This window comes from Carica papaya, chromosome 5, assembly GCF_054855325.1.
Source record: "Carica papaya isolate Zhongbai chromosome 5, ASM5485532v1, whole genome shotgun sequence".
In the NCBI taxonomy this organism is placed as follows: Eukaryota; Viridiplantae; Streptophyta; class Magnoliopsida; order Brassicales; family Caricaceae; genus Carica; species Carica papaya.
The window spans coordinates 41,266,884-41,290,796 of record NC_142313.1 but is presented as its reverse complement, the minus strand read 5'-3'; the positions used below and the strand labels follow the sequence as shown (position 1 = coordinate 41,290,796).

Sequence of the window (23,913 nt, the reverse complement as noted above, 5' to 3'; positions counted from 1 at the left end):
TCTAGCTAGGCAAACATAAGAAAGAAATTTATATTCAAGAGATTCCGATAGTCCAAGAATTTCTGGATGTGTTCTCAGATGAACTACCTGAACTGCCAGTGGACAGAGAAGTCGAATTCACCATAGACCTTTAGCCAGACATCCAGCCTATCTCGGTTGTCCCTTACCGCATGAGTCGTGTTAAGATGGAAGAGTTGAGAAAACAGATCAATGAATTGCAGGATAGTGGATTCATCCGACATAGTATGTCCCATTGGGGTGCTGGAGTCACATTTGTAAGAAAGGGAAATGAGATGTTGAAGTTATGTATCAATTACAAAGGTTTGAACAGGGTCATGATCAAGAACAAGTACCCCCTCCGCAGGATCGACAACCTTTTTGATCAGTTACAGGGTGTCCAGGTCTTCTCCAAGATAGACCTGCATTCAGGTTATCATTAGGTAAAGATCAAGGCAGAAGATATTTCTAAAATAGTCTTTTGATCCAGGTACGGACACTATGAGTTTCCGGTCATGCTATTTGGACTAACCAACGCACCAACTATCTTCATGGATTTGATGAACAGGGTTTTCAAACAATTTATAGATCAGTTCATCATTGTATTCATCGATAATATCTTGATCTATTCAAAAAATAGAGAGAAACACGCTCACCATCTGACTCAGGTTTTGCAGGTTCTTAGAGAAAAGAAGTTATATGCAAAGTTGAGTAAGTGTGAGTTCTGCCTCGAGTAGACTACCTTTCTACGGCACATCATATCAAAGGATGGAGTGTTAGTGAACCTTGAAAAGATTGAGACAGTGCTCAGCTGAGATAAATTAACCTCGGTCAAGGAGATCCGTAACTTTTGGGGATGACAAGTTATTACTGTAGGTTTGTGGAAGGGTTTTCTAGCCTAGTTGCTCCTCTGACTTGGCTCACAAAGAAGAATGTCAAGTTTGAGTGGAGTGAGGACTGTTAAAGGAGTTTTTCAGAACTAAAGAAACGGTTAACTACTGCACCTGTGTTGGCCTTGCCGAGTGGGTCGGGTGGATATACAATTTATAGTGATGCCTCATACTTAGGGTTGAGTTGTGTTCTGATGTAGTATGAGAAAGTTATAGCCTATGAGTCTAGGTAGTTGAAAAGTCATGAGAAAAACTATCCTACCCAAGACTTAGAACTTGCCGCAATTATCCATGCTTTGAAGACTTGGCGCTATTACTTGTATGGGGAGACGTTTCAGATTTATACCGACCATAAGAGCTTGAAACACATATTCACTCAAAAAGATCTCAACATGCGTCAGAGAAGATAGATAGAACTCCTCATGAACTATGATTACAATATCTTGTATCATTCGAGTAAAGGCAACATGGTAGCCGATGCACTCAGTAGAAAAAGTACATGCATATTAGCTCACTTGATGTTTCAGAATGCAGAGTAATTGGGGCCACACAACAAGTACGACTTCAGGACCTGAAAAGAGTCACATGCTTGGCCCACCTGACTGTTCAACTTGAGTTGATCTAGAGAATAAAGAAAGCTCAGTCTACCGATTCTACCCTAGCAGCCCTTAAGAAAGATGTAGAATAGAGAGTTAATTCAAAATTTCGAGTATCTACCGATGGGTTGCTTAGATTTTAGGACATGGTGTATATTTCAAGTGATAGTGAGTTGAAAAAGAATACCACGATAGAGGCCCATAGCTCAAAGTTTGCCATGCATCCCTGAAGTACTAAGATGTATCAAAGTATGCGACCCCGATTTTGATAGAACGGGATGAAAAGAGATGTGACCGACTTTGTTTTCAAGTATTTGGTATGTCAACAGGTTAAGGCAGAGCATCAACGTCCAGACGGGCTTCTTCAACCATTACCAATTTCGGAGTGGAAGTGAAAATATATCACAATGAATTTTATGACAGGATTGCCCAAGACACGCTTAGGACATGATGCCATCTGGGTAATTATTGACCGGCTCACCAAATTTGAGGGACTAAATTTCTTTTAAGGGGGGGAGAGTTATAACACCCTTAATTAATTTTAGTGTAATTAAAATTAATGTATAAATATAATTTTAATTTTTGAATTTTTATTTAATATAAAATGAAGAAAAATAGGTAGAGAATGAAATTGAAAATAATTTTGGGTAGAAAGGTAAAAATTTGAGTTCTGTGGGTGTTTTTGAAAGAAAAATAAGAAACTGAGGGTCAAAACGTAATTTAAGAAAATTATGTCACGTAGGACGCCCAGTTAGTAGTCCTGACGAACTTGAGCATGAGGCGTGGCAAGGTACGCTGATACGGTGCCATGTGGGAGACTACGCTGGTAATTCGCGTGTCCGCGATCGGACGGTCTGGATTTGTTCCCGCGCGCATGGACGGTCTATATCCGTTTCTCCTTTAAATACGATCGGACGGTTCAGATCAAATCGCAATGAACGATCTAGATTCTCTTCCTATTTAAACGCGATCGGACGGCTCAGATCAAATCGCGATGAACAGTACAGATTCACTTCCTATTTAAATGGAATTGGACGGTGCAGATCAAATGCGATGGATGACCCAGATTAAAAGAAAACGGATATAAATAACCCTCTTCACACCAAACCCTAACCCTAGCCGCTAGACCCCCACCCCACCCCCCCCACTGGAGAAAAAGAGCTAGTCGCTGGGAAGAGAGTTGACCACCAACTGCCGCCGCGGACGACGGTGTCGATGCTGGAGCACGGTGGAGCCGCTGTGCTGGAATTCTGAAATTGGCCAAAAAGGGTTTCTAACACTGATTTTGAGATTTTTGGGGTATTTCTAGGTACTTGGAGCGTGTTTTAATCTCCAAAGAAAAATTTAGGGAGCCCGGGGACCGTCAATAGGCATAACCAAAAGTTTAGCGTTCGAACACCAATTCGAGTAAAAATCTCTCACCTTATTCTCTGTTATGGAATTAAAGTTTAATTTTAAATAATATGGTATTTTGTGAAACTTAAAAAATATTTGAAATTAATTATAGGTTACTAATAGAGGCGGAACCGGTTATTTATTACTGTTTGTTATATTTAACTGATTGCCTAATTTTATAGTCTTCGAATGCATGATAATACACTGGAATTGGTATGATGATGCGATTGTATTTTCTTGATGCATATATTACTTGTTTTATGTGATTACAGTTAAATTGGGAAACGAAAAATTAAATATAAATGAAAAATTGTCTGATTAAGTAGATGGATGAACGACAGCCTTACTAGATATCTTGAGAGATTGTGGACGGACCAGGTACATAGGAAACTCTACTGTGAATGTTGCCTCATACCGGACGGGGTATTGATGATTGGTAATTTGTCGCTCATATCGGACGTGGTATGTAAAACGATCCGTTTTACCATCATACCGGATGAGATATTGAGAGATGATATCCCTATAGACCTTCACGGATACTAGTAGGTTGATAAAAGGAAAAGTTGTTGTTGTCGACTGATTACATATGATATTGATGATATTGTTTATGTTATTGACTCTACAGATTGATTTTTTGAAAATCTCAGTACGGTAAGTATGCGGTAAATGATTTTATTTATATTTATGATAAAAGAATTTACTTAAATTAAGAGTTCCATTAGTTATTTTTATAATTTCTACTAATATTTATTTCTGTGTCGGTGAGTAGCGTGATATTTTTACTGGGTTAGTGTATCTCATTCTTTTATTAACTATTTCAGATTAAGAGAATCAAGATCCAAAGCACGATCCACAAGAGGGTTGCGTGTAGGATGCCAGTTATTTATTTTTCATTTACTTCTTTAATTTTTTGTTATTTTTTTAAAAGGGTCATTTCCATAACCCTATTAAATAATTTGAATTATTGTGTAGAAAATATAAATTCTAACTATTTATTTCCCTTGTACTAAATTTATAATTTATCTCATTCGAAGTTTCTGGGTCGTTACAATAGATTATATATATATATTTACAAATTATATATACATATACATATTTATGTAATTTATATAAAATGTCTTATTTTAAAAAAAAATTAAAAAGATTTAGCTCTTTGATTTTTCAGTTAATAGGAATTTATTATCTTAGTATAAATCAAAACTAAAGTAGAACTTGAAAATCAAAGAAACAAATTAATTGGTTGAATTAACCAAGCTTCATTATATTAATTATAAAATATTAGTATTATAACGGTTGAATTATAATTTTTAAAAATTAATAATTTATACACTAATAAATAATATTTAAAAAATGAATAATTTATTTAGTTTAAAAAATTAAACCAAAGACAAAAAATAGTAAAGTTAGAAGCTGTGGAAAATTAATATGGGAGAAACCAACGTGAAAAGCGAGGGGGACATGTAACATGTTGGATTAATGGCAAAATTAAATTTAATAAAACTCTCAATCCACTATTTAATGAGTCAAAGCAATTAGTGCTTGCACAAACTTTTATTAACTTCATTTAATTCAATATTTTTCAAAACCCATCAAAAATTTCCACATTGTACCTTTATATAGGTTTTTTTTTTCTTAATTTATGTTTTCTTTAATAAAATTATCAAAGATTAAAGAAGAATAACAGTCTAAAATATGATAAAAATATATTAAAATGAAAGTTTGAAACTTTAAAGATGACAAATTTATGTCAATTCAATTAGATCAGACCGTATTGAAATATTTTAATTTAAAATAAATTGAATCGAATAGACCCAAACATTAAAAATTATAAAATATTTTCTTGTTTGTTAACATGTGTGTCAATATATATATAGAATTTGTATAGAATTTATTTGCCAAATTATATTTGTTTTAAATGAGATAAATGCAATTTTTTTAAAGAAAATAATTAAAATTGAATAAACATGTTTGATATGAAATCAGAAAAATTTAAAATATTTTGTTCTAATTTTATGTTAGCTTTAAATTAGATATAAAATTCAAATTACATTAGAACAAATCTAAAAATGATATGAAAATCTAAACTTTAATTTATTGCTTCTTAAGCACAAACATGCACGTACCGTAAAAATGGAGAATTCTTTTCTTATGTAATGAGGTCCCCTGTGTTTGGAAACGGGTGCAAAGGGGTTACAGATCAGGAAATAGAAATTCTGTATGAGGACATATTATCCTTTTATGGATGGAGAGAAGAATTGAACTTTTTTAGAGACGCAGTGATCCTTATTGAAAATTTTTGAAGAATAAAATACTAATTTTCACTCATTTTCAGTAAAAGAAAATATCTTTCCAGAGGAAAAAAAAAAATGTATAAACATTGAATTTTCACCTCCATTGTAAGTAAACCAACTCCTTCATAAACTCTCTCTCCATTTCCTCCACTAACCTTTTAAATGATTCAATATCTTCAGTTCCATTCTTGATTCTCTTTTGTTTCTTGATACGTTTCAGAAGATTTATGGGTTTTGTTTTTTCTTCTTTCCTACTGTTACATTTATTTTCGTTAGTTTTGAGTGAGGCAATAAATAATCTTTTTGTTGCGATGGAGGGAAGTAATTCGTATCGAGCAAGTAGTAGTATGCGAAGAGGAAGTCCTTCGATGTGGAGGAGCAATTCTATGGAGATTTTCTCGAGGTCTTCCAGGGAAGAAGACGATGAAGAAGTTCTGAAATGGGCTGCCATTGAGAAACTTCCTACTTATGATCGTTTGAGAAAAGGTATATTGACCACCTCTCATGGTAGTATCCATGAAATCAGTGTAAGCAATCTTGGAATTCAAGAACGAAAAGATTTGCTTCACAAGTTGCTGAAAGTCCCCGAAGAGGATAATGAGTCCTTCTTGTTGAAGCTCAAGGAACGAATCACCAGGTTAGAGATTTTCTATCTTTTTTCGTTCCATTTACCAATTTTTTCTGTTTGGTTCTCGAGAAAAAAAACGAAAAAAAACAGAGGTTTGAAGAAAGAAGGTAAAGAAAGTTGCAATCACATCGCCACAAAAGGGGAAGGAAAGGAAAATGAAGATGAAACTTCTTTAGAATATAATGTACACATGTATGCTTGTGTGTGTGTGTATATATATTCAGCTAAAATTTCTGGGAAAGGAAACAGGGGGGCTCTGCTTTAGTTTTGTTGGCTTCTTCTTTTTCCTTCTTTCAAAACCTGTGTGTGTGTGTATAATGTAAGTGTTTATGTTTATCTTTTCCTGAGAATGATTTTTGAAATTCTTGGATTTGGCAGAGTTGGAATCGATTTTCCCACAATTGAAGTCCGATTTGAACATCTTAATGTGGAAGCAGAAGCCCATGTAGGAGCCAGAGCCTCACCTACATTCATTAATTTCATGATTAACATACTAGAGGTGATGAGTTCATTATTAGTGAGCTTCAGTTCTTTTTTCTTTATCCTTCATTATCTCACTCTGGTTTTCATCTTTTTTCTTTTTATTTTTGGTTTTATATAAAGGGATTCTTGAATTATATACACATTCTTCCAAGTAGAAAAAAGCAATGGACAATCCTCAAAGATGTCAGTGGAATAATCAAGCCATCCAGGTAATAAATCAAATTTCATTTGAAAAACATTCAGCTTCAAATCTAATTTCTGATTTTCTTTCACAGGATGACACTTCTTTTGGGTCCTCCAAGTTCTGGAAAAACAACCCTCTTGCTGGCTTTGGCTGGAAAACTACACTGTAATCTGAAGGTGATCATGCAGAAAATTAAACCCTGACTACATTATTTTTTTGTTTCATTTGATGAAATTTTGATTGAAGTGGTGGAAAATGATGTTTTAGTTTTGGGGTAGAGTGAGTTATAATGGTCATGACATGAAGGAATTTGTTCCCCAAAGAACTGCTGCCTACATTAGTCAACATGATGTTCATATTGGTGAAATGACTGTGAGAGAAACCTTGGCTTTTGCTGCAAGATGCCAGGGAGTTGGGACTCGTTATGGTCAGTTTAAACTGTATACGTATATATATTTGTAAAGACTTGCATGGTGATCATGAATCCTTCTTTTTTGCAATGTGCAGATATGTTATCAGAGTTGTCCAGAAGAGAGAAAGCAGCAAACGTTAAGCCAGATCTTGATATGGATGTTTTCATGAAGGTGAGAGACCCATTGAACATCTTCTGACTTACCCAACTCTCTGATTTGATTAAAGATCCTACTTCGATTATATATACATGTGTATATATATGGTGTTCATGGCAGTTTACATATCTTGTTTTCCCTTTGGAGTGGCTTATAATATGACAGGCTGCAGCAACAAATGATCAGGAAGCTAGTGTAATCACAGATTATATCTTGAAGGTAATACCCTCGATTTATGAGAGTCAGTAATATGAACTGGTAAGATAAAATACTCATTGGATTTGAATGTCATAAAATTTCAGGTTCTAGGCCTGGAAACATGTGAAGATACCATGGTTGGAGATGAAATGATTCGAGGTATCTCTGGAGGTCAAAGGAAGCGTGTAACAACAGGTTATTTAACCAGCTCCAGATACCATTTGCTTATATTGAAGGATTAAATGTTTTGGTGAATGAAGATCTGCATAATATAATTTTACAGGAGAGATGCTTGTCGGACCAGCAATGTCGTTCTTCATGGATGAGATATCGACTGGGTTGGACAGCTCAACGACGTTCCAGATTGTAAATTCATTGGGGCAATACGTTCACATTCTTAATGGAACTGCTGTCATCTCTCTACTCCAGCCAGCACCTGAAACCTATGATCTTTTCGATGACATTATATTGATTTCTGATGGTCAGATTGTATACCAGGGTCCTCGCGAATACGTGCTGGAATTCTTCAAATCCATGGGATTTGAATGTCCTGCAAGGAAAGGCGTTGCTGATTTCTTGCAAGAAGTAAGTCTTGACACAGCCATTGCTAATGTATTCTTACCGGTGAGTAATAGTAGATTCTAATTTGCAGGTGACATCGAGGAAAGATCAGATGCAATATTGGGCACGCAGAGATGAACCTTACAGGTTTATCACTGTCACTGAGTTTGTCGAGGCATTCCAATTGTTCCATGTGGGACAGAGACTTGGAGATGAGCTTGGAACTCCATTTGACAGTGCTAAAAATCACCCAGCTGCTTTGACAACTGAAAAGTATGGTGTCAACAAGAAAGAATTGGTTAAAGCTAGCTTCTCCAGAGAATACTTGCTGATGAAGAGAAACTCCTTTGTTTATATCTTTAAGTTCATCCAAGTGAGTACTAATTGCAATTGAGGAGTCTCAAATCATTTTTCTTTAAATTCTTTTTCTTTTTTAGATTTGATTGATGTAATTCTGTTTCTGTTGATAGCTTTCAGTAATGGCAATAATCACAATGACACTGTTTCCACGGACTAAGATGCACAAGCATTCGATAATCGATGGAGGAATCTATACAGGTGCCTTGTTCTTCGCTGTGAATATGATAATGTTTAATGGAATATCTGAGCTTTCAATGACCATAGCAAAGCTTCCTGTGTTCTACAAGCAACGAGACCTCCTCTTCTATCCAGCATGGTCATATGCTCTTCCTCAATGGATTCTGAAAATCCCAATTATGTTCATAGAAGTTGGGCTCTGGGTTTTCTTCACCTATTATGTCATTGGATTTGATCCTAATGCAGGAAGGTAAACAACTAAAGAACAAACCTTTGTTCCACACTAATCTATATATGTTTGTGTTAATATAACATATATTTTCGTTAAAAGTCTGTGTTATAATGGGTGTGTATGTACAATTTAATTAATTAAATGTATGAATTTCGACTAAAAAAGGTCTTGAGTTGACACTTTTTTTTACAGGTTGTTTAAGCAGTTCTTTCTCCTCTTCCTTGTCAACCAAATGGCTTCTGCATTGTTCAGATCAATTGCAGCTACAGGAAGAACCTTGGTTGTTGCTAATACATTTGGCTCATTGGCTCTCCTCATACTTTTTGCATTGGGTGGTGTTGTTTTATCTCATGGTATATATATATGTATCTATAAAATAAATTGAAGTTTGCTCTAAGTGATTTTTAACCATGGTTGAAAAATTCAATTAGCAGAATGGTAATCATAAATTTAAACTGTGCAGATAGTGTTAAAAAATGGTGGTTATGGGGTTACTGGACATCACCTATGATGTATGCACAAAATGCCATTATGGTTAATGAGTTCCTTGGAAATAGCTGGAGACATGTATGTAAAGCATTTTTGACAAGAACTTGTGTTCAAATTTTGATCATATTAATTGTCACTTCTTTTTTTCTTCTAATTTTCTTGAATCATGGCCAGCTTCTTCCTCATTCCAACGTATCGTTGGGAGTTGCAGTGCTCAAGTCCCGTGGATTCTTCCCACATGCATATTGGTATTGGTTGGGAGCCGGAGCACTATTTGGATTCGTATTATTATTCAACTTTTGGTTCATTTTGGCTCTCACTTTCCTAAACCGTATGCATCATATCTTCAACTCCTATACATTTTACCTTTCGAAACTATGTTTTCTTTTGAGACAGAGGTCGGGGTAGGACTAAAACTCAATATCTCAACTCTCATATAAAAGTAGTATGTTATTTGAGCTAAATACTCTTGGTTTAGAAATTATGTTTTATTATCTTGGGAAAAATGATTTTACAGCGGTTGGGAAGCATCAGGCTATTATGGCAGAGGAATCTGAAACTACTGAACATGATAACATAACAGGAGGATCACATGGAACTCTCCAGAGCAATACAGGTAAAAGAAAAAAAACAAGGAAAAAAGGAAAAACTCCTTGGACAATTCATGAGACAAACTTTCATTATGATGGTAATTGAATGGGCATGCAGAGGGAGGAGATGAGAGCATTAGGAGAAGAATGGAAATAGGTTCTCAGTCACAAGGTAACATGAAGAAGGGAATGGTGCTTCCATTTGTGCCACATTCTATTACCTTTGATGAAATTACATACTCCGTTGACATGCCCCAGGTAAATCAAATGAACCATCAGCAATATAAATTATTAACCTATAGAGATCGAGTATATTGAACTAGTTGAAAAATGAGCTTCACAGGAAATGAAAGCTCAGGGTGTTGAAGGAGATAGATTGGTCCTGTTGAAGGGTGTTAGTGGTGCATTCAGGCCAGGCATTCTGACGGCTCTGATGGGTGTTAGTGGTGCCGGAAAAACCACTTTAATGGATGTTTTGGCAGGGAGGAAAACTGGTGGATATATAGACGGGAACATAACAGTTTCAGGCTATCCCAAAAAGCAAGAAACATTTGCTCGAATATTCGGGTATTGTGAACAGAATGATATTCACTCTCCTAATCTCACTGTCTCCGAGTCCTTGGTCTACTCAGCCTGGCTTCGATTAAACTCTGATATTGATGCTGAAACCAGAAAGGTTAAAAATCGTCAACTCTCTGATGGTTTTTGACGAGTTTTTTCCAATAAGTTTCAGACAAACTTATTTGGAGCATCATCAACCTGTTGCTTTTATTGTCATTGCAGAGATTTGTTGAACAAGTGATGGAGCTAGTGGAACTTAACCCACTAAGGAAAGCACTTGTCGGGTTGCCCGGCATAAGTGGCTTGTCAACAGAACAGCGTAAGAGGGTCACGATTGCGGTAGAGTTAGTGGCAAATCCATCTGTAATCTTCATGGATGAGCCAACTTCAGGGCTTGATGCAAGAGCTGCTGCAGTAGTTATGCGGACCGTTAGGAACACTGTGGACACAGGAAGAACAGTTGTTTGCACCATCCACCAGCCAAGCATTGATATTTTCGAAGCTTTTGACGAGGTGAGGACTTGTAGTGTCAATTTTGTTGGATTAATCTAGTCTAAAACTTTCATGTTTTGTATTTTAATTGTAGCTATTCCTATTGAGAAGAGGAGGGCAAGAGATCTATTTTGGGCCTCTGGGTCAAAATTCTTCTCATCTAATCAAGTATTTTGAGGTATTGTAAATACATACAGTCAAGATCACAGACACCATAAATTCTATTTCAGATTCTTCTTAAATCCTTTTTCTCTTCAATGAAGGAAATTCAAGGAATAAGTAAAATTAAAGATGGGTATAATCCAGCAACATGGATGTTGGAAGTTACAACTACTGCTCAAGAAATGGCTTTGAATGTTGATTTCAATGAAATGTACAGAAATTCAGAACTCTACAGGTAGTTAAGCTAAATTTCGCTGCTCTTACACACATAGAATCTTTTTGCATGTTGATTTGAGTAGTACAAAAACTATTTTCAGGGGAAACAAAGCACTGATCCAAGATCTAAGCACACCTGCTCTTGGTTCAAGAGAACTCTACTTTCCCACCCACTACTCACAGCCATTTCTAATCCAATGTGCTGCTTGTTTATGGAAACAACACTGGTCGTATTGGCGGAATCCATCTTACACTGCAGTTCGATTTCTCTTCACAGTTGGCATAGCCTTGTTGTTTGGTTCTATGTTCTGGAATCTTGGGACTAAAATGTAAGTAGGAAAGTAAAACCAGTTTTTGGTTTCCTAATGTTGTTTTCTCAGACGCCTTGTTTGGTTTCTGACAATTTAGGAACAAGCAACTGGATTTGTTGAATGCAGTGGGTTCAATGTATGCTGCTGTTCTCTTCCTTGGTGTCCAGAATGCCTCGTCTGTGCAGCCTGTTGTCGATATAGAGAGGACTGTGTTTTATAGAGAAAGAGCTACTGGAATGTATTCGGCAATGCCATACGCCTTTGCACAAGTAAATTAATCATCTTCAAAGTCTTTTTAATAAAAATTTATATATTTCAATAATTGTATGACATAATCAACCTTAACGAATAAACAACATAATCAACTTCTTAACAAAAAAATAACACAATCAACCTTTTAACGAGAATACGCATAAGAGTACAATCCGACTCTATTCACATCTAATAGAAAATATTAGAAATATTAAACATTCAATTAAGGGATGAGTGATAATTTATGATCTACATATTACACAAACTTGCATGAAAACAACTTAATCAATAACGATTTAATTGATAGATACGTACATTTATATTTGGGTTCAGGTTCTAATTGAAGTCCCCTACATCTTGGTTCAAGTTGTGGTATATGGTGTGATAGTTTATGCCATGATTCAATTTGAATGGACAGCTGCCAAGTTCTTCTGGTACCTGTTCTTCATGTTCTTCACCTTATTCTACTTCACATTGTATGGCATGATGGCTGTGGCTATCACCCCAAATTTCCACATTGCATCCGTCATTTCTTCTGGTTTTTATGGAATATGGAATCTGTTTTCAGGATTCATAATACCGCGACCTGTAAGTTATCATTTTCTTTTCCTTTGTTTTTATATTTGATTTATTTCAAATATTTGATCTATAATTTTCTCCTAAAACCTCTAAAAAGAAGTGTATGAATATATATGTTATATATATAACAGCGAATCCCGGGATGGTGGAGATGGTACTACTGGGTGTGTCCGGTATCTTGGACGTTGTATGGATTGATTGCATCACAATTTGGAGATATAAAGAAGGAGATAGAGACAGGGGAAACAGTGGAGGAGTTCTTGAGAAGTTACTTTGGAATCAGGCATGATTTTGTCGGAGAAAGTGCAGTAGTAATTGTTGCCTTTCCAGTACTCTTTGCTTTCATCTTTGCCTTCTCCGTAAAATCCTTTAATTTTCAGAAGAGATAATCTTTTGTAATGTTCAAACGACCATCTTATGTAATAACCCAAGCACAATAAATGAGGAGTATCACTTTTATCTCATATAAAGGAAAGGTATTAAGATTATTTAATAATTAGATTAGATAAAATTAGTATGTAAAAATTAGAACATTTTTCTCCATTGTCCTCTTTCTTCTCCTTTCCAACATCGTATCAGAGCACCTTTTTTAATCAAACAATTTTTTAACTCAGTGATTGAGCTTCAAACTTTAAATCTTCAATGGCTAGAAAACAATCAGATGATTTCCAAAACCCCTTCTTCCTTCACAGTGCCGACCATCCTGGATTGGTCTTGGTATCCAACCTCTTCAATGGCAACAATTACAACACATGGGAGAGAGCAATCAAAATAGCATTGAACGCCAAAAATAAATTGGGTTTTATAGACAGAACCTACGATCAACCGAGCAACACCGATTCCACTGCCGGAGCTCGGTCGCGTTGCAATAGCATGGTAACTTCTTGGTTGTTGAATGCTGTAACAAGGGAGATAGCTTATAGTTTGTTATACCATGAAAATGCACAATTCATCTGAACAGATTTACGGCTCCGTTATCAGTAAAGCAATGCTCCGCACATCTACCAACTGAAACAGAGCATGAATAACCTTGTTCAAGGGTCACTCAGTGTCAACGCCTATTATATGCGGATGAAAACAATCTAGGACGAGCTCAAAACTTACCAACCAGCTCCAACCTGTCATTGTGAAAACATGAAGGCATGGAATGATTATCAAGAGCAAGAGTTTGTGATGATTTTTTTGATGGGTTTGAATCCTTCCTACGCTGCTGTTAGGGCTCAAATCCTGATGATGGAATGTTCGCCATCCATTTTGAAGGCTTTCTCGCTGGTGGTGCAAGAAGAATGACACCGTGCGATCGGCTTCGACACGTGCGCAGAGGCGGCTGCGGGGTCTGGTTCTTCCGTTGCCCTAACTCAAGGTCGAAGACGACCCACCCATTCACACTGTGGGCTCGGGGGCCACACTGTGGACAGGTGTTACCGTTTACATGGATACCCATCGGGCCTCAAGCCCAAGCCCAAAATGCACTCGCCTGTTTTTAATAAAGGACACGTCCAAGCCCAAGCCCAAGCCCGAAATTCATCTCAGTCTCGGCCCACTCTTGGAACCAGATCACTTAATCCATCAGGCTCTGAGTCCAAGCCCGTTTTCTCTTCTGCCCGCCAGGTCTTGGCTCATGAACAGGCTGGTATAGAGCACAGTTCTTCCTCCTTCCTTACTTATACAAAGCTTACACCTCAATATCACAACTTTATTTTTGCCATTTCCTCCCACATTGAGCCTACCACCTTCTCTGAGGCTGTTCAGTCCGACGTTCGGACGATCGCTATGAATGTGAAGCTACGTGCTTTGGAGAACAATAATACTTAGTCTGTTGTTTCCCTTCCACCTGGAAAGAAACCTGTTGATTATAAGTGGGTTTATAATGTTAAATATCAAGCCGATGGGAGCGTAGAGAGACATAAAGCCCGTTTGGTTGCTAAGGGCTACACACAACAATTTGGCATTGATTTCATTGACACTTTCTCTCCTGTTGCAAAATTGGTTACTGTAAAAATTTTGCTTTCATTGGCTACTATTCATGGTTGGAGTCTGACTCAATTAGACGTCACCAATGCTTTCCTTCATGGTGACCTTCATGAAGCAGTTTATATGAATATCCTCCAGGCTATTCTCCTCGAGAGGGGGAGACTCTTCCACATCAACCTGTTTGCTGACTACACAAGTCAATCTATGGGTTGAGACAGGCTTCCCGACAGTGGTTTCACAAATTCTCAAGAGGATTACTTCAAGAAAGTTTCCATTAGTCACAATGTGACCACTCCTTGTTTGTCAAGCATCAGGGTAATGTTTTTCTAGTATTGTTGGTGTATATTGATGATATTGTTATTGCTGGTAATGATAATCATGCCGTCGAAGAACTCAAGGTTGCATTCAAACAAAAATTTAAAAAGAAAGATTTGGGAACTCTCCGATATTTTCTTGGACTTGAAATTGCAAGAAATGACACAGGAATCACCTTATGCCAAAGAAAATATGCTTTGGATCTGTTGACTGAAACTGGGTACCTTAGTTGTAAGCCCTCATCTACTCCAATGGAACCCAATCTTAAAATATCCCAAGATGATGGAGAACCTTTGTGTGATATCACAAGTTATCGGCGACTGATTGGAAAACTATTGTACTTAACCATCATTCGTCCTGATATATGCTATCATGTCAATAGACTGAGTCAGTTCTTAGCTGCTCCCAGGACCAGTCACCTTCAGGCTGCTTTGCGGATTCTTCGGTACATCAAGAGAACACCTGGACAGGGTCTCTTCTTTCTTTCATCATTTACTATTCAGATTAAGGCTTTTTTTGATGCTGATTGGGGCACGTGTCCTGACGCTAGAAGATCTCTAACTGGTTATTGTGTTTTTCTTAGATCCTCACTAGTCTCATGGAAGATCAAAGAAACAGCAAGTTGTGTCTCGGTCATCTGCAGAAGCCGAGTATCATTCCATGGCCAATACTACATGTTAAATAATGTGGATTCTGAATTGGTTACGAGATTTAAAGGTGCAACATCAAGGTCCTGCATTGCTTTACTGTTATAATCAGGTAGCTCTACACATTGCTTCAAATCCTGTATATCATGAGAGAACAAAACATATTGAACTTGACTGTCATTTTATCCGAGAAAGAATCCAAGATGGTACCTTGAAGACAATGCATATATCCATTCAGAATCAACTGGCAGATTTAATGACAAAAGCTCTTCATCCCACACAGTTCGACAATTTATTGAACAAGATGGGTACAATAAATTTGTACTCTTCATCTTGAGGGGGAGTATTAAGATTAATTAGTAATTAGATTAGATAAAATTAGTATGTTAATTGTAACCGTTTTTTGTCTTTTCTCTTTGCCATTGTACAACAAGCTGCATATATCTTTTTTGTTGTCCATGAATACAATCAGAAAAATTAGAGCATTTTTCTCCATTGTCCTCTTTCTTCTCATTTCCAACAAAGGGGTTATCCGTTCTTTACCTGATCTGAAGAAAAAATAATAATAATGGAATGAACATAAAACGTTCAGTAAGATCAATTCAGTAATTCAGGCAATCGGTTTTGAAGTTCAGTGTAGCAAGATCAATCACCCGGCTGGTTTCGCCCATACAATGCCCATCTACCTGCATAATAGCACTCATTGTCTTCACTCACAATTTGCTTCCCAGAACAGAATCGTCTGCATATGCCTCCATCAGATTTCCCATTTCCATAACCTCCCAAAAAAAAATGCAAATACCCAGTACAGAGTAATGTAATCCAACACATAGATTTACTCTCACTTCTGATTATTTCTCACTCAGTTATTGGATTTAAACAATTCAAAATTTGTTGACAATAATATCCCCACCAAACTGTACACACAGACACACACACAGAACGACCACCTGGTGCCACGCACACACCATAATTACACAGCTAAAAAATGCATATACGACGCTTCAGGGTCCACTCTCTCGGCCTCGACACTGGCCCATTCAGATTTCACAACTATCGGAAGCTTTCCCTCCCATGGACCAACTGTCCGGTCCATTCCACTGACTCAACACCAGTCAGTTGATATCACACATTCTCGATGTTGGCCGGTCACACACACGCCAGTATACATAAAATGAGGAGGTCTGCACATCTTGGTCAACCTCTCTACCCTTGTCCTTTGATTGAATTCCAGCCTTGCCCATGTTCTTTTTTTTGTTAATCCTACAACAACTCAAACACTCAGTAAATATTAAACTAGAAATTTCTTTCTATTATCTTTTACAGAGTACAAGGAGTATTATATATATAAAATAACAGAATACTCTAATACTCTCCCTCAAGATAAAGAGTACATGTCAATGATACCTATCTTGCCCAATAAATTGTAGAATTATAGAAAAGAAAGTGCATTGGTTATTAAATATGCAATCTGATTTCGTGATGATACATGCATAGGTTTCAAGACCCCATCCTGAATTTTTTCTCTAACGAAGTGATAATCCAACTCAATGTGTTTTGTCCTCTCATGATATACTGGATTAGCCGCAATGTGCAAGGCGGCTTGATTGTCACAATAAAGCAAAGCTGGTCCTTGATGTTTCACTTGCAAGTCCTGCAATAAGTTCAGGATCCACATTATCTCATATGAGGTGTTGGCCATAGAACGGTACTCTGCCTCTGTAGAGGATTTGGACACAACCTGCTGCTTCTTTGATTTCCATGAAACAAGAGAGGATCCAAGAAAGATACAGTACCCAGTAAGAGATCTTCTGGTGTCAGGGCAGGTACCCCAGTCAGCATCTGAAAAAGCCTTGATCTGAATAGAAGATGAGGCTGGAAAGTGAAGACCTTGTCCCGGTGCCTTCTTAACATATTGTAATGTCCGTAGAGCGGCTTGAAGATGACTACTCCGAGGAGCAGCTAGAAATTGGCTCAATCTGTTCACTGAATAACATATATCTGGACGAGTAATTGTCAAGTACAACAGCTTTTCAATTAATCATCGATAACCTGTGACATCTTGAAGTGGTTCCCCATCTTCTTTAGACATCTTCAAATTTGATTCCATGGGAATCAATGAAGGTTTATAAGCTAAGTGCCCAGTCTCAGTCAATAGATCCAAAGCATACTTCCTCTGACACAATGTGATTCCCTCATTATTCCTTGTAATTTTTAGACCAAGAAAGTATCTGAGGTGCTCAAGATCTTTCATTTTAAATTGTTATCTCAAAGTAACTTTTAGATTATTAACAGCCCAATCATCATTACTGGCAATGACAATATCATCAACATATACGAGAAGAGCTAGAAAAGGAGCGATCACACTGAGACTGAGTAAAGCCTTCTTGGAGTAGAGCCTGAGAGAATTTGTAAAACCATTGTTATGAAGCTTGCATCAACCCATAAATTGACTTGGTGTAAACGACAAACTGTTTTCTGTGGAAGAATCTCCCCATCTCGAGGAGAATATCCTGGAGTAATAGTCATGCAAACCTCTTCTGGGAGATCACCGTGAAGAAAAACATTGGTGACATCCAACTGAGTAAGAGTCTAACCCAGAATTGCTGCAAGAGACAGTAAAACCTTAATAGTAACCAGTTTGGCGACCAGTGAGAATGTATTAATGAAGTCAACACTAAACTGTTGGGTAAAACCCTTGACGACAAGGTAGGCCTTGTGCCGCTCGATAGTACCATCAGACTTATACTTAATCTTGTAGACCCACTTGCAATCAACTTGTTTCTTGCCTGGAGGGAGAGACATAACAGACCAAGTATCATCACTTTCAAGAGTGCACAACTCAGTATGCATTGCATCTCTCTAAACTGCCAACCAAACTGCCTCGGAAAACGACTGGGGCTCAATGTGAGAAGAAAGTGCAAGTATAAAATTGTGATAATGAGGTGTGAGTCTACGGTAAGTGAGAAATGATGAATAGGATATGTGACTGTGGGGGTATTAGTATGATAGCAGTGATAGTCAGCCAAGTAAGACGAAGTTCGTGTGACACGCTGAGGATGAATCGGAACACAAGGAAGAGATTGTGGAGAGGAAACATGAGAAGGAGGTGGTGTAGGGAGATCAAGGGAAACAGGTAAAACACGATCTTGAAAAAACTCTAGATGAGGAATACTTAGAGATGGAGTAGAGAAAGGAAAAAGAGTCTCATGGAAGGTAACATCAGGAAAAATATGGATTTAGTTAGTTTTTAAGTCAAGGAGTTTGTAGCCCTTGAACCCAGAAGGATAACCGAGGAAGACACATGCACGAGAACGAGGAGATAATTTATGACGCTGACTCATGAGGGTAGAACTGTAACACAGGCATCCGAAAGTACATAAATAATCATAACATGGCCTTTTAGATGTCAGAAGCTTAAAAGGAGTCTTATGTGAGAGTAAAGGAGACAGAATGCGGTTAATGATATAAACAACGGTCAATATACAGTCACCCCAATACACCAAGGGAACATGAGACTAGAAAAGTAAAGCCTAGGCGACATTTAAGATATGCTGATGTTTACGCTCGACAATAAAATTCTGTTGCAGAGTTTCAACATAAGAGTGATATGAAAGAATCCCTTTAGATTTAAAAAATGAATGAAAGCTTAACTCATGTGCATTGTTGGACTTCACAGAATTGATATGAATCTTATATTGAGTGAGAATAAAAGTATAAAAGTCAGGAAAAATGGTAAGGACATCAGATTTCTGGTGAAGTAGATAAACCCAAGTAGTACGAGTGCAATCATCAACAATAGTAAAAAAATAACGATACCCCTCAATGGTAGGAGTATAAAATAGTTCCCAAATATCAATGTGAATCAAATCGAAAGAATTATCTGCTAATTTATTATGAAAAATAAAAGGCAAACGTCGTTGTTTTGCAAGATGACAGATTCTACGATGTGGAATATCAGAAATGTGTAGACTTTTATTAATATATTGAAGTTTGACATAAGATAGATGACCCATTCTAAAGTGTCATAGGCTACTTTTAGAATTTACATGTGTGAAATTGGCAGAATTACAACCAAAATTCCTAGTAATTAAGTAATAGAGATTGCCAATCTGATTACCCTTCCCAATCAACGAGTCCTGAGTGAGGTCCAAAATGACACAAAAATGAAGGAAAAAATTAACAATACAATTGTGAGTGGTTGTTAACATACTAACACTGACAAGATTAAAAGTGAATTCGGGAACAAAGAAGACATCATGCAGCAGTAAAGAATCTATCAAAGACACACTGCCAACTCGAGTGACTATCACAAAGCTACCATTAGGCAAATTTACGTTTATGGGTTCAACATGCTTTAAGGAGGTAAAATAAGATTGTGTACAACAAATGTGGTGTGTAGCACCAGTGTCCAATATCCAAAAATCAGATGTGTGAGTAGCTGTGGAAATGGATAGATAGAAAGGGGAAGGTATACCTGCGGCGACGGAAATGGAAGCATCAATGGAGGCGTCGGGCATGGCAGTGGAGAAGGGGTTGTGGAGGCGTGCGCTCAGGTGAGCAATGATATCCTGAATCTGAGAAGTGCTCAAGGCGGAAATGGTGGCGGCAGAATCCGGTACCGAAGAGCCAATGGAGGCAGAGGAAAAACCAGAGAAGTGGGAACTCGCGATGACTGCTGATGGGAGACAATGCGGAACTGTGCCCTTTCGTGTGGGCTTGTTGCGAGGCTGGGCTGCTGCCCGAGTTGGGCTGGAGCTTAAATTCTGGACTGGGCCGAGGAATGTGAGTGAAATAACGGGCTCCAGTATTGTTGCGAGCTTGGGCTTGGGCTTTAGAGACATTTGAAGCTTCATTAAGGTTTGACTTGGTCTTGGCCTTGAGCCTCGGTGGATTCCCGTGTAGCTTGTAGCATCAGTCCACAATGTGGCCCACGAGCCCACAATGGGTACACACGGGCCTCCTTCTTCCTCCTTGAGCTAGGGCAACAGTTGGTTCAGCTGCTGGTGTTGAGGAGCCACCGCTTGTGTCGATTCCTATCGCGAGGTGGCGCTCTTTTTGCACAACCAGAGAGAAGACCTTTAAAACCGATGGAATAGTTTCTATCATCAAGATTTGACCTCGGATTCCAGCATAAGACGGATTCAACCCCATTAAGAAGAGCATGATGAATTCTTACTCTTGATAATCAGTCCAAACTTTCATGTTCCCACAATGGCAAATCGGAGCAGGCTGATACGTCTTCAACTCATCCCACATAGTTTTCATGCGGGTATAATAAGCATTGATAGAGAGAGAGCCTTGAACCAGATTGTTCATTGCTTGCTTGAGGTGGAAGATCCTTGTAGTGTTGCTTTGCTGGAATCGTAGGAGGAGATCAATCCACATGTCCTGGGTATTCTCGTGATACAATAGGTTGTGGGCGATGTCCTTGGCGACAGCGTTGAGGAGCCACGAGATTACCATGCTATTGCACCTCGACCAAGCACTAGCAAAAGGACTGGTGTTCACCGTCTTGACGAAGGTGCCATCAATAAAACCCAATTTGTTCTTTGCATTGAGGACAATTCTCATAGCCCTTTCCCAAGTATTATAATTATTGTCGTGAAGAAGGGTACTCACCAAAACCAGACTTGGGTGGTCTGCACTGTGGAGGAAGAATGGGTTCTGGGTTTCATCAGTCTGGGCGAATGAACTTTGCAGCTCCTGATTGGGTTCCACGGCTCCTCTGGCCATTGAAGCTTAATGGGGTCTGAGATTTGAACAAATTTGCAGAAGAAAGATTGAATAAAAGAATCAAATTAATGAAGTTTGAGATTGAATTGAAAAAAAACAAGGAATCTATGATCAATCGATCACAGTGAGAAGAGCACAGAAGCTCTGATACCATATTAAGCTGGAAATTTCTTTATATTGTCTTTCACAGAGTACAAGGAGTATTATATATACATGTAAGGATAATGAAGTAAAATAACAACACAATCAATTATAATAAAAAAATAACATTATTCTCTAATAGTAAAGTACAGGTTCACGCAAATCCCTCTGTCTCCAGTCATACAATTGTTTACTCCCTTGTCCCCCAGATCTCACTATGCCCTCCAGTATTTTTTGACTATCCTCCTCTTTCACTCCTCTCTCTAGTCGCCACCCGAACTTCCTCTCATCTCTTTGTACTAAACTCCTCCACCGGCCATTGTGGCTGGGCCTTTTGGATTGGGCCGGGTGTTTACACCTTATCATATATTGGGTTGTATTTATTTATTATTAACTATTTTTTTAAATTTGAATAAGTAACTTGAACTAACAATGTGATAATTAAAATAAGAATGAAAACTTTGAACAAGTAATTGATTAATTAATTATTATTATATTTATTTATTGGTTGATTGGGTCTACATTTTATTTTTAGATTTAAATAAAAAATGAAGACTTTGAACAAGTAACTTCAGAAATAATTTATTACCTGATCGCACAAAATAATAATAATAATATGTAAGTCTCTCATAGATCTCTACAAGAATTTTCAAAAAATAATATCATTTACTCTTGGAAAGACTTTATGCATATAAATATATAACACAATATATATATATATATAATATTTTCACTATCTCATGTTAAGAATATGTTTTTTGGTTGACTGCAGTGTTTATAAAATACAATTATCCTGAAGAATTTTAAGGTAAATATGATTTTAGTAATTTCTAATAAATATAAAGTTATTGATGATAAAATAATATAATATTTTTACAAGATCTCGATTCTGTGTATCATCTTACACACGGATTTATATTTATAAAAATTAATTATATAATGTATAAATTATAATTTATTTTTATATTTAGAAATTTTAAATAGATTATTATTATATATTTTATTAAAATTATTTTTATATCTAAAAATTGCAGAGTGCATTATTTATAGTTAATTAAAAATTAAATTGTATTTATATTTTAGAAATTCAATTAGATAATTGTTGTGTATATTATTGTCTTAGTTTTGTTTTTCTATTTTCTAAAATTTGATACCATAATATTTATATTTTTTATATTGTAACTATAATTATCATATTAGTTGTACTTTTGTATTTTAAAACTTGAGTGGATATTTTATATATATATATATATCGATTCTAGAAATATTTAATTTATTAATTAGTTAAAGATAAAAACAACACACATATTCTTCGAAGATATTATTTATCTAGTACTTGTATTTGATAAAAGACGTGACGAATGACAGCATCACCTCTCTAAAACTAAACCAACAACTTGTAAAAAAATATATAAGTATACATATATATAATATATATATATATATATAAATTTTGTCTGATAGGTAATCCATCTCTCTCTTCCTCTACCCCTCTATAAATAGCATTGGAATTTCCAAAGGCAAATGAGATAGGTAGCTGTCGTTGGCTGTCACCTTCTTGGGTTATTTACAAGCAAATAGCAATTTACTCTAACTCGAAGAAGAAGAAAACAATGGCTGCTGCCTCATCGAAAATTCCCATCATAGATTTCTCCTTGGCAGGCTTAGAGCCAGGCGCCAATCTATGGTTCTCTACATGCCAACAAGTCTGCAATGCTCTCGAAGAGCATGGCTGTTTCGAAGCCATTTACAGTCATGACAAGTTTCCTCCTAATCTTCGTAAGCAAATATTTGATGTGGCCAAAGAACTTTACGATCTTCCCCTAGAAACCAAGAAGAAGACTTGTACCGACAAGCCTACTCGAGGCTACCTTGCAGTTAGCCAGATCCATGAAGGAATAGGCATTTATAACGCAGACACTCTACAAGGTGTTCAAAACTTCACCACCCTTATGTGGCCTGACGGAAATCATCAGTTCAGGTACATGCACTTTCATTCCTTTGTTCAATTTCTATTGATACTTCATTAATTTCTATGAGATTTCAATCCTTTTTTCATTTTTCCTTTCAAATTTTGTCTTCAGTGAAAATGTATACAATGTAGCAAACGTCATAAAGGAGTTAGATCAGAAAGTTGTGAGAATGGTGTGTGAGTACTATGGTTCAGAGAAGCACTATGATTCTCTCGTGAAAAAAACAACTTATGATCTGCGTTTCTCCAAGTATAAAACATGCAAAGTCATTGAAAACAACTTAGGCCTTCGAAGCCACACAGACAAGACTTTCGCCACCATCCTTCATGAAAATGATGTTAATGGTTTGGAGTTATTGACTAAGGATGGTGACTGGGTTTTGTTTGTTCCTTCCTCAACTTCATCTTTCCTGTATCTTGCAGGCGAAGCATTCAAGGTTCACATCTTCTTTAAATATATATATCCACCATTAATTAATACCACCTAAATTATACATATATATATATATATATCTCTTATGGTAATGTTTTTATTTTTGACTCTGGATTAAACTGAATTAGGTATGGAGTAATGGTAGAATGCGTCCTACTCCTCATCGAGTCATGGCTAATGGATACAAAGAAAGGTACTCCGTTGGATTGTTTATGTACAATGAAGGGGTGATTTGCGTTCCAGATGAGCTTGTTAATCACAAAAATCCTTTGCAGTACAAGCCACTTGATCATCCTGGTTTCCTTGAACAGGTTGTGTACCATGCCGTACAGAAGATTGAATATTCTATAGAAGCCTATTGTGGTATTTAACATATTATACCATCATTTTGATCCGAAAATTTCTAAGTATATCATATATCATAAACAACCTATCTTTTTTTTTAATTCCAAAAGCTTGATATTACAAAATTGCTCTCTCTC

At 36.9% G+C, this 23,913-nt stretch overlaps 3 protein-coding genes across 3 annotated transcripts; 2 read left to right on the top strand and 1 right to left on the bottom strand.

Annotated features, from left to right (window-relative positions):
- Positions 1 to 5,067: 5,067 nt before the first annotated feature.
- LOC110821072 (ABC transporter G family member 40-like) lies at positions 5,068 to 12,716 on the top strand. Its single transcript, XM_088221022.1, has 24 exons — positions 5,068 to 5,806; positions 6,176 to 6,296; positions 6,401 to 6,489; positions 6,556 to 6,640; positions 6,732 to 6,891; positions 6,972 to 7,048; positions 7,199 to 7,252; positions 7,336 to 7,426; positions 7,515 to 7,816; positions 7,884 to 8,165; positions 8,263 to 8,579; positions 8,754 to 8,914; positions 9,025 to 9,128; positions 9,225 to 9,381; positions 9,568 to 9,666; positions 9,759 to 9,898; positions 9,984 to 10,316; positions 10,424 to 10,714; positions 10,788 to 10,871; positions 10,957 to 11,090; positions 11,173 to 11,400; positions 11,480 to 11,651; positions 11,968 to 12,222; positions 12,345 to 12,716. Exons 1-24 carry the CDS (start codon positions 5,397 to 5,399, stop codon positions 12,600 to 12,602), a joined length of 4,404 nt encoding a protein of 1,467 aa, XP_088077148.1. The 5' UTR covers positions 5,068 to 5,396; the 3' UTR covers positions 12,603 to 12,716.
- Positions 12,717 to 20,324: 7,608 nt separating this feature from the next.
- Positions 20,325 to 20,885, bottom strand: LOC148266104 (uncharacterized). Its single transcript, XM_088220549.1, has one exon. The coding sequence runs from the start codon at positions 20,883 to 20,885 to the stop codon at positions 20,325 to 20,327; it is 561 nt and encodes a 186-aa protein (XP_088076675.1).
- A 1,655-nt stretch (positions 20,886 to 22,540) lies between these two features.
- Positions 22,541 to 23,877, top strand: LOC110821155 (putative 2-oxoglutarate-dependent dioxygenase AOP1). Its single transcript, XM_088220012.1, has 3 exons — positions 22,541 to 23,007; positions 23,111 to 23,435; positions 23,560 to 23,877. The coding sequence occupies exons 1-3, from the start codon at positions 22,640 to 22,642 to the stop codon at positions 23,800 to 23,802; spliced, it is 936 nt and encodes a 311-aa protein (XP_088076138.1). The 5' UTR covers positions 22,541 to 22,639; the 3' UTR covers positions 23,803 to 23,877.
- Positions 23,878 to 23,913: the final 36 nt, after the last annotated feature.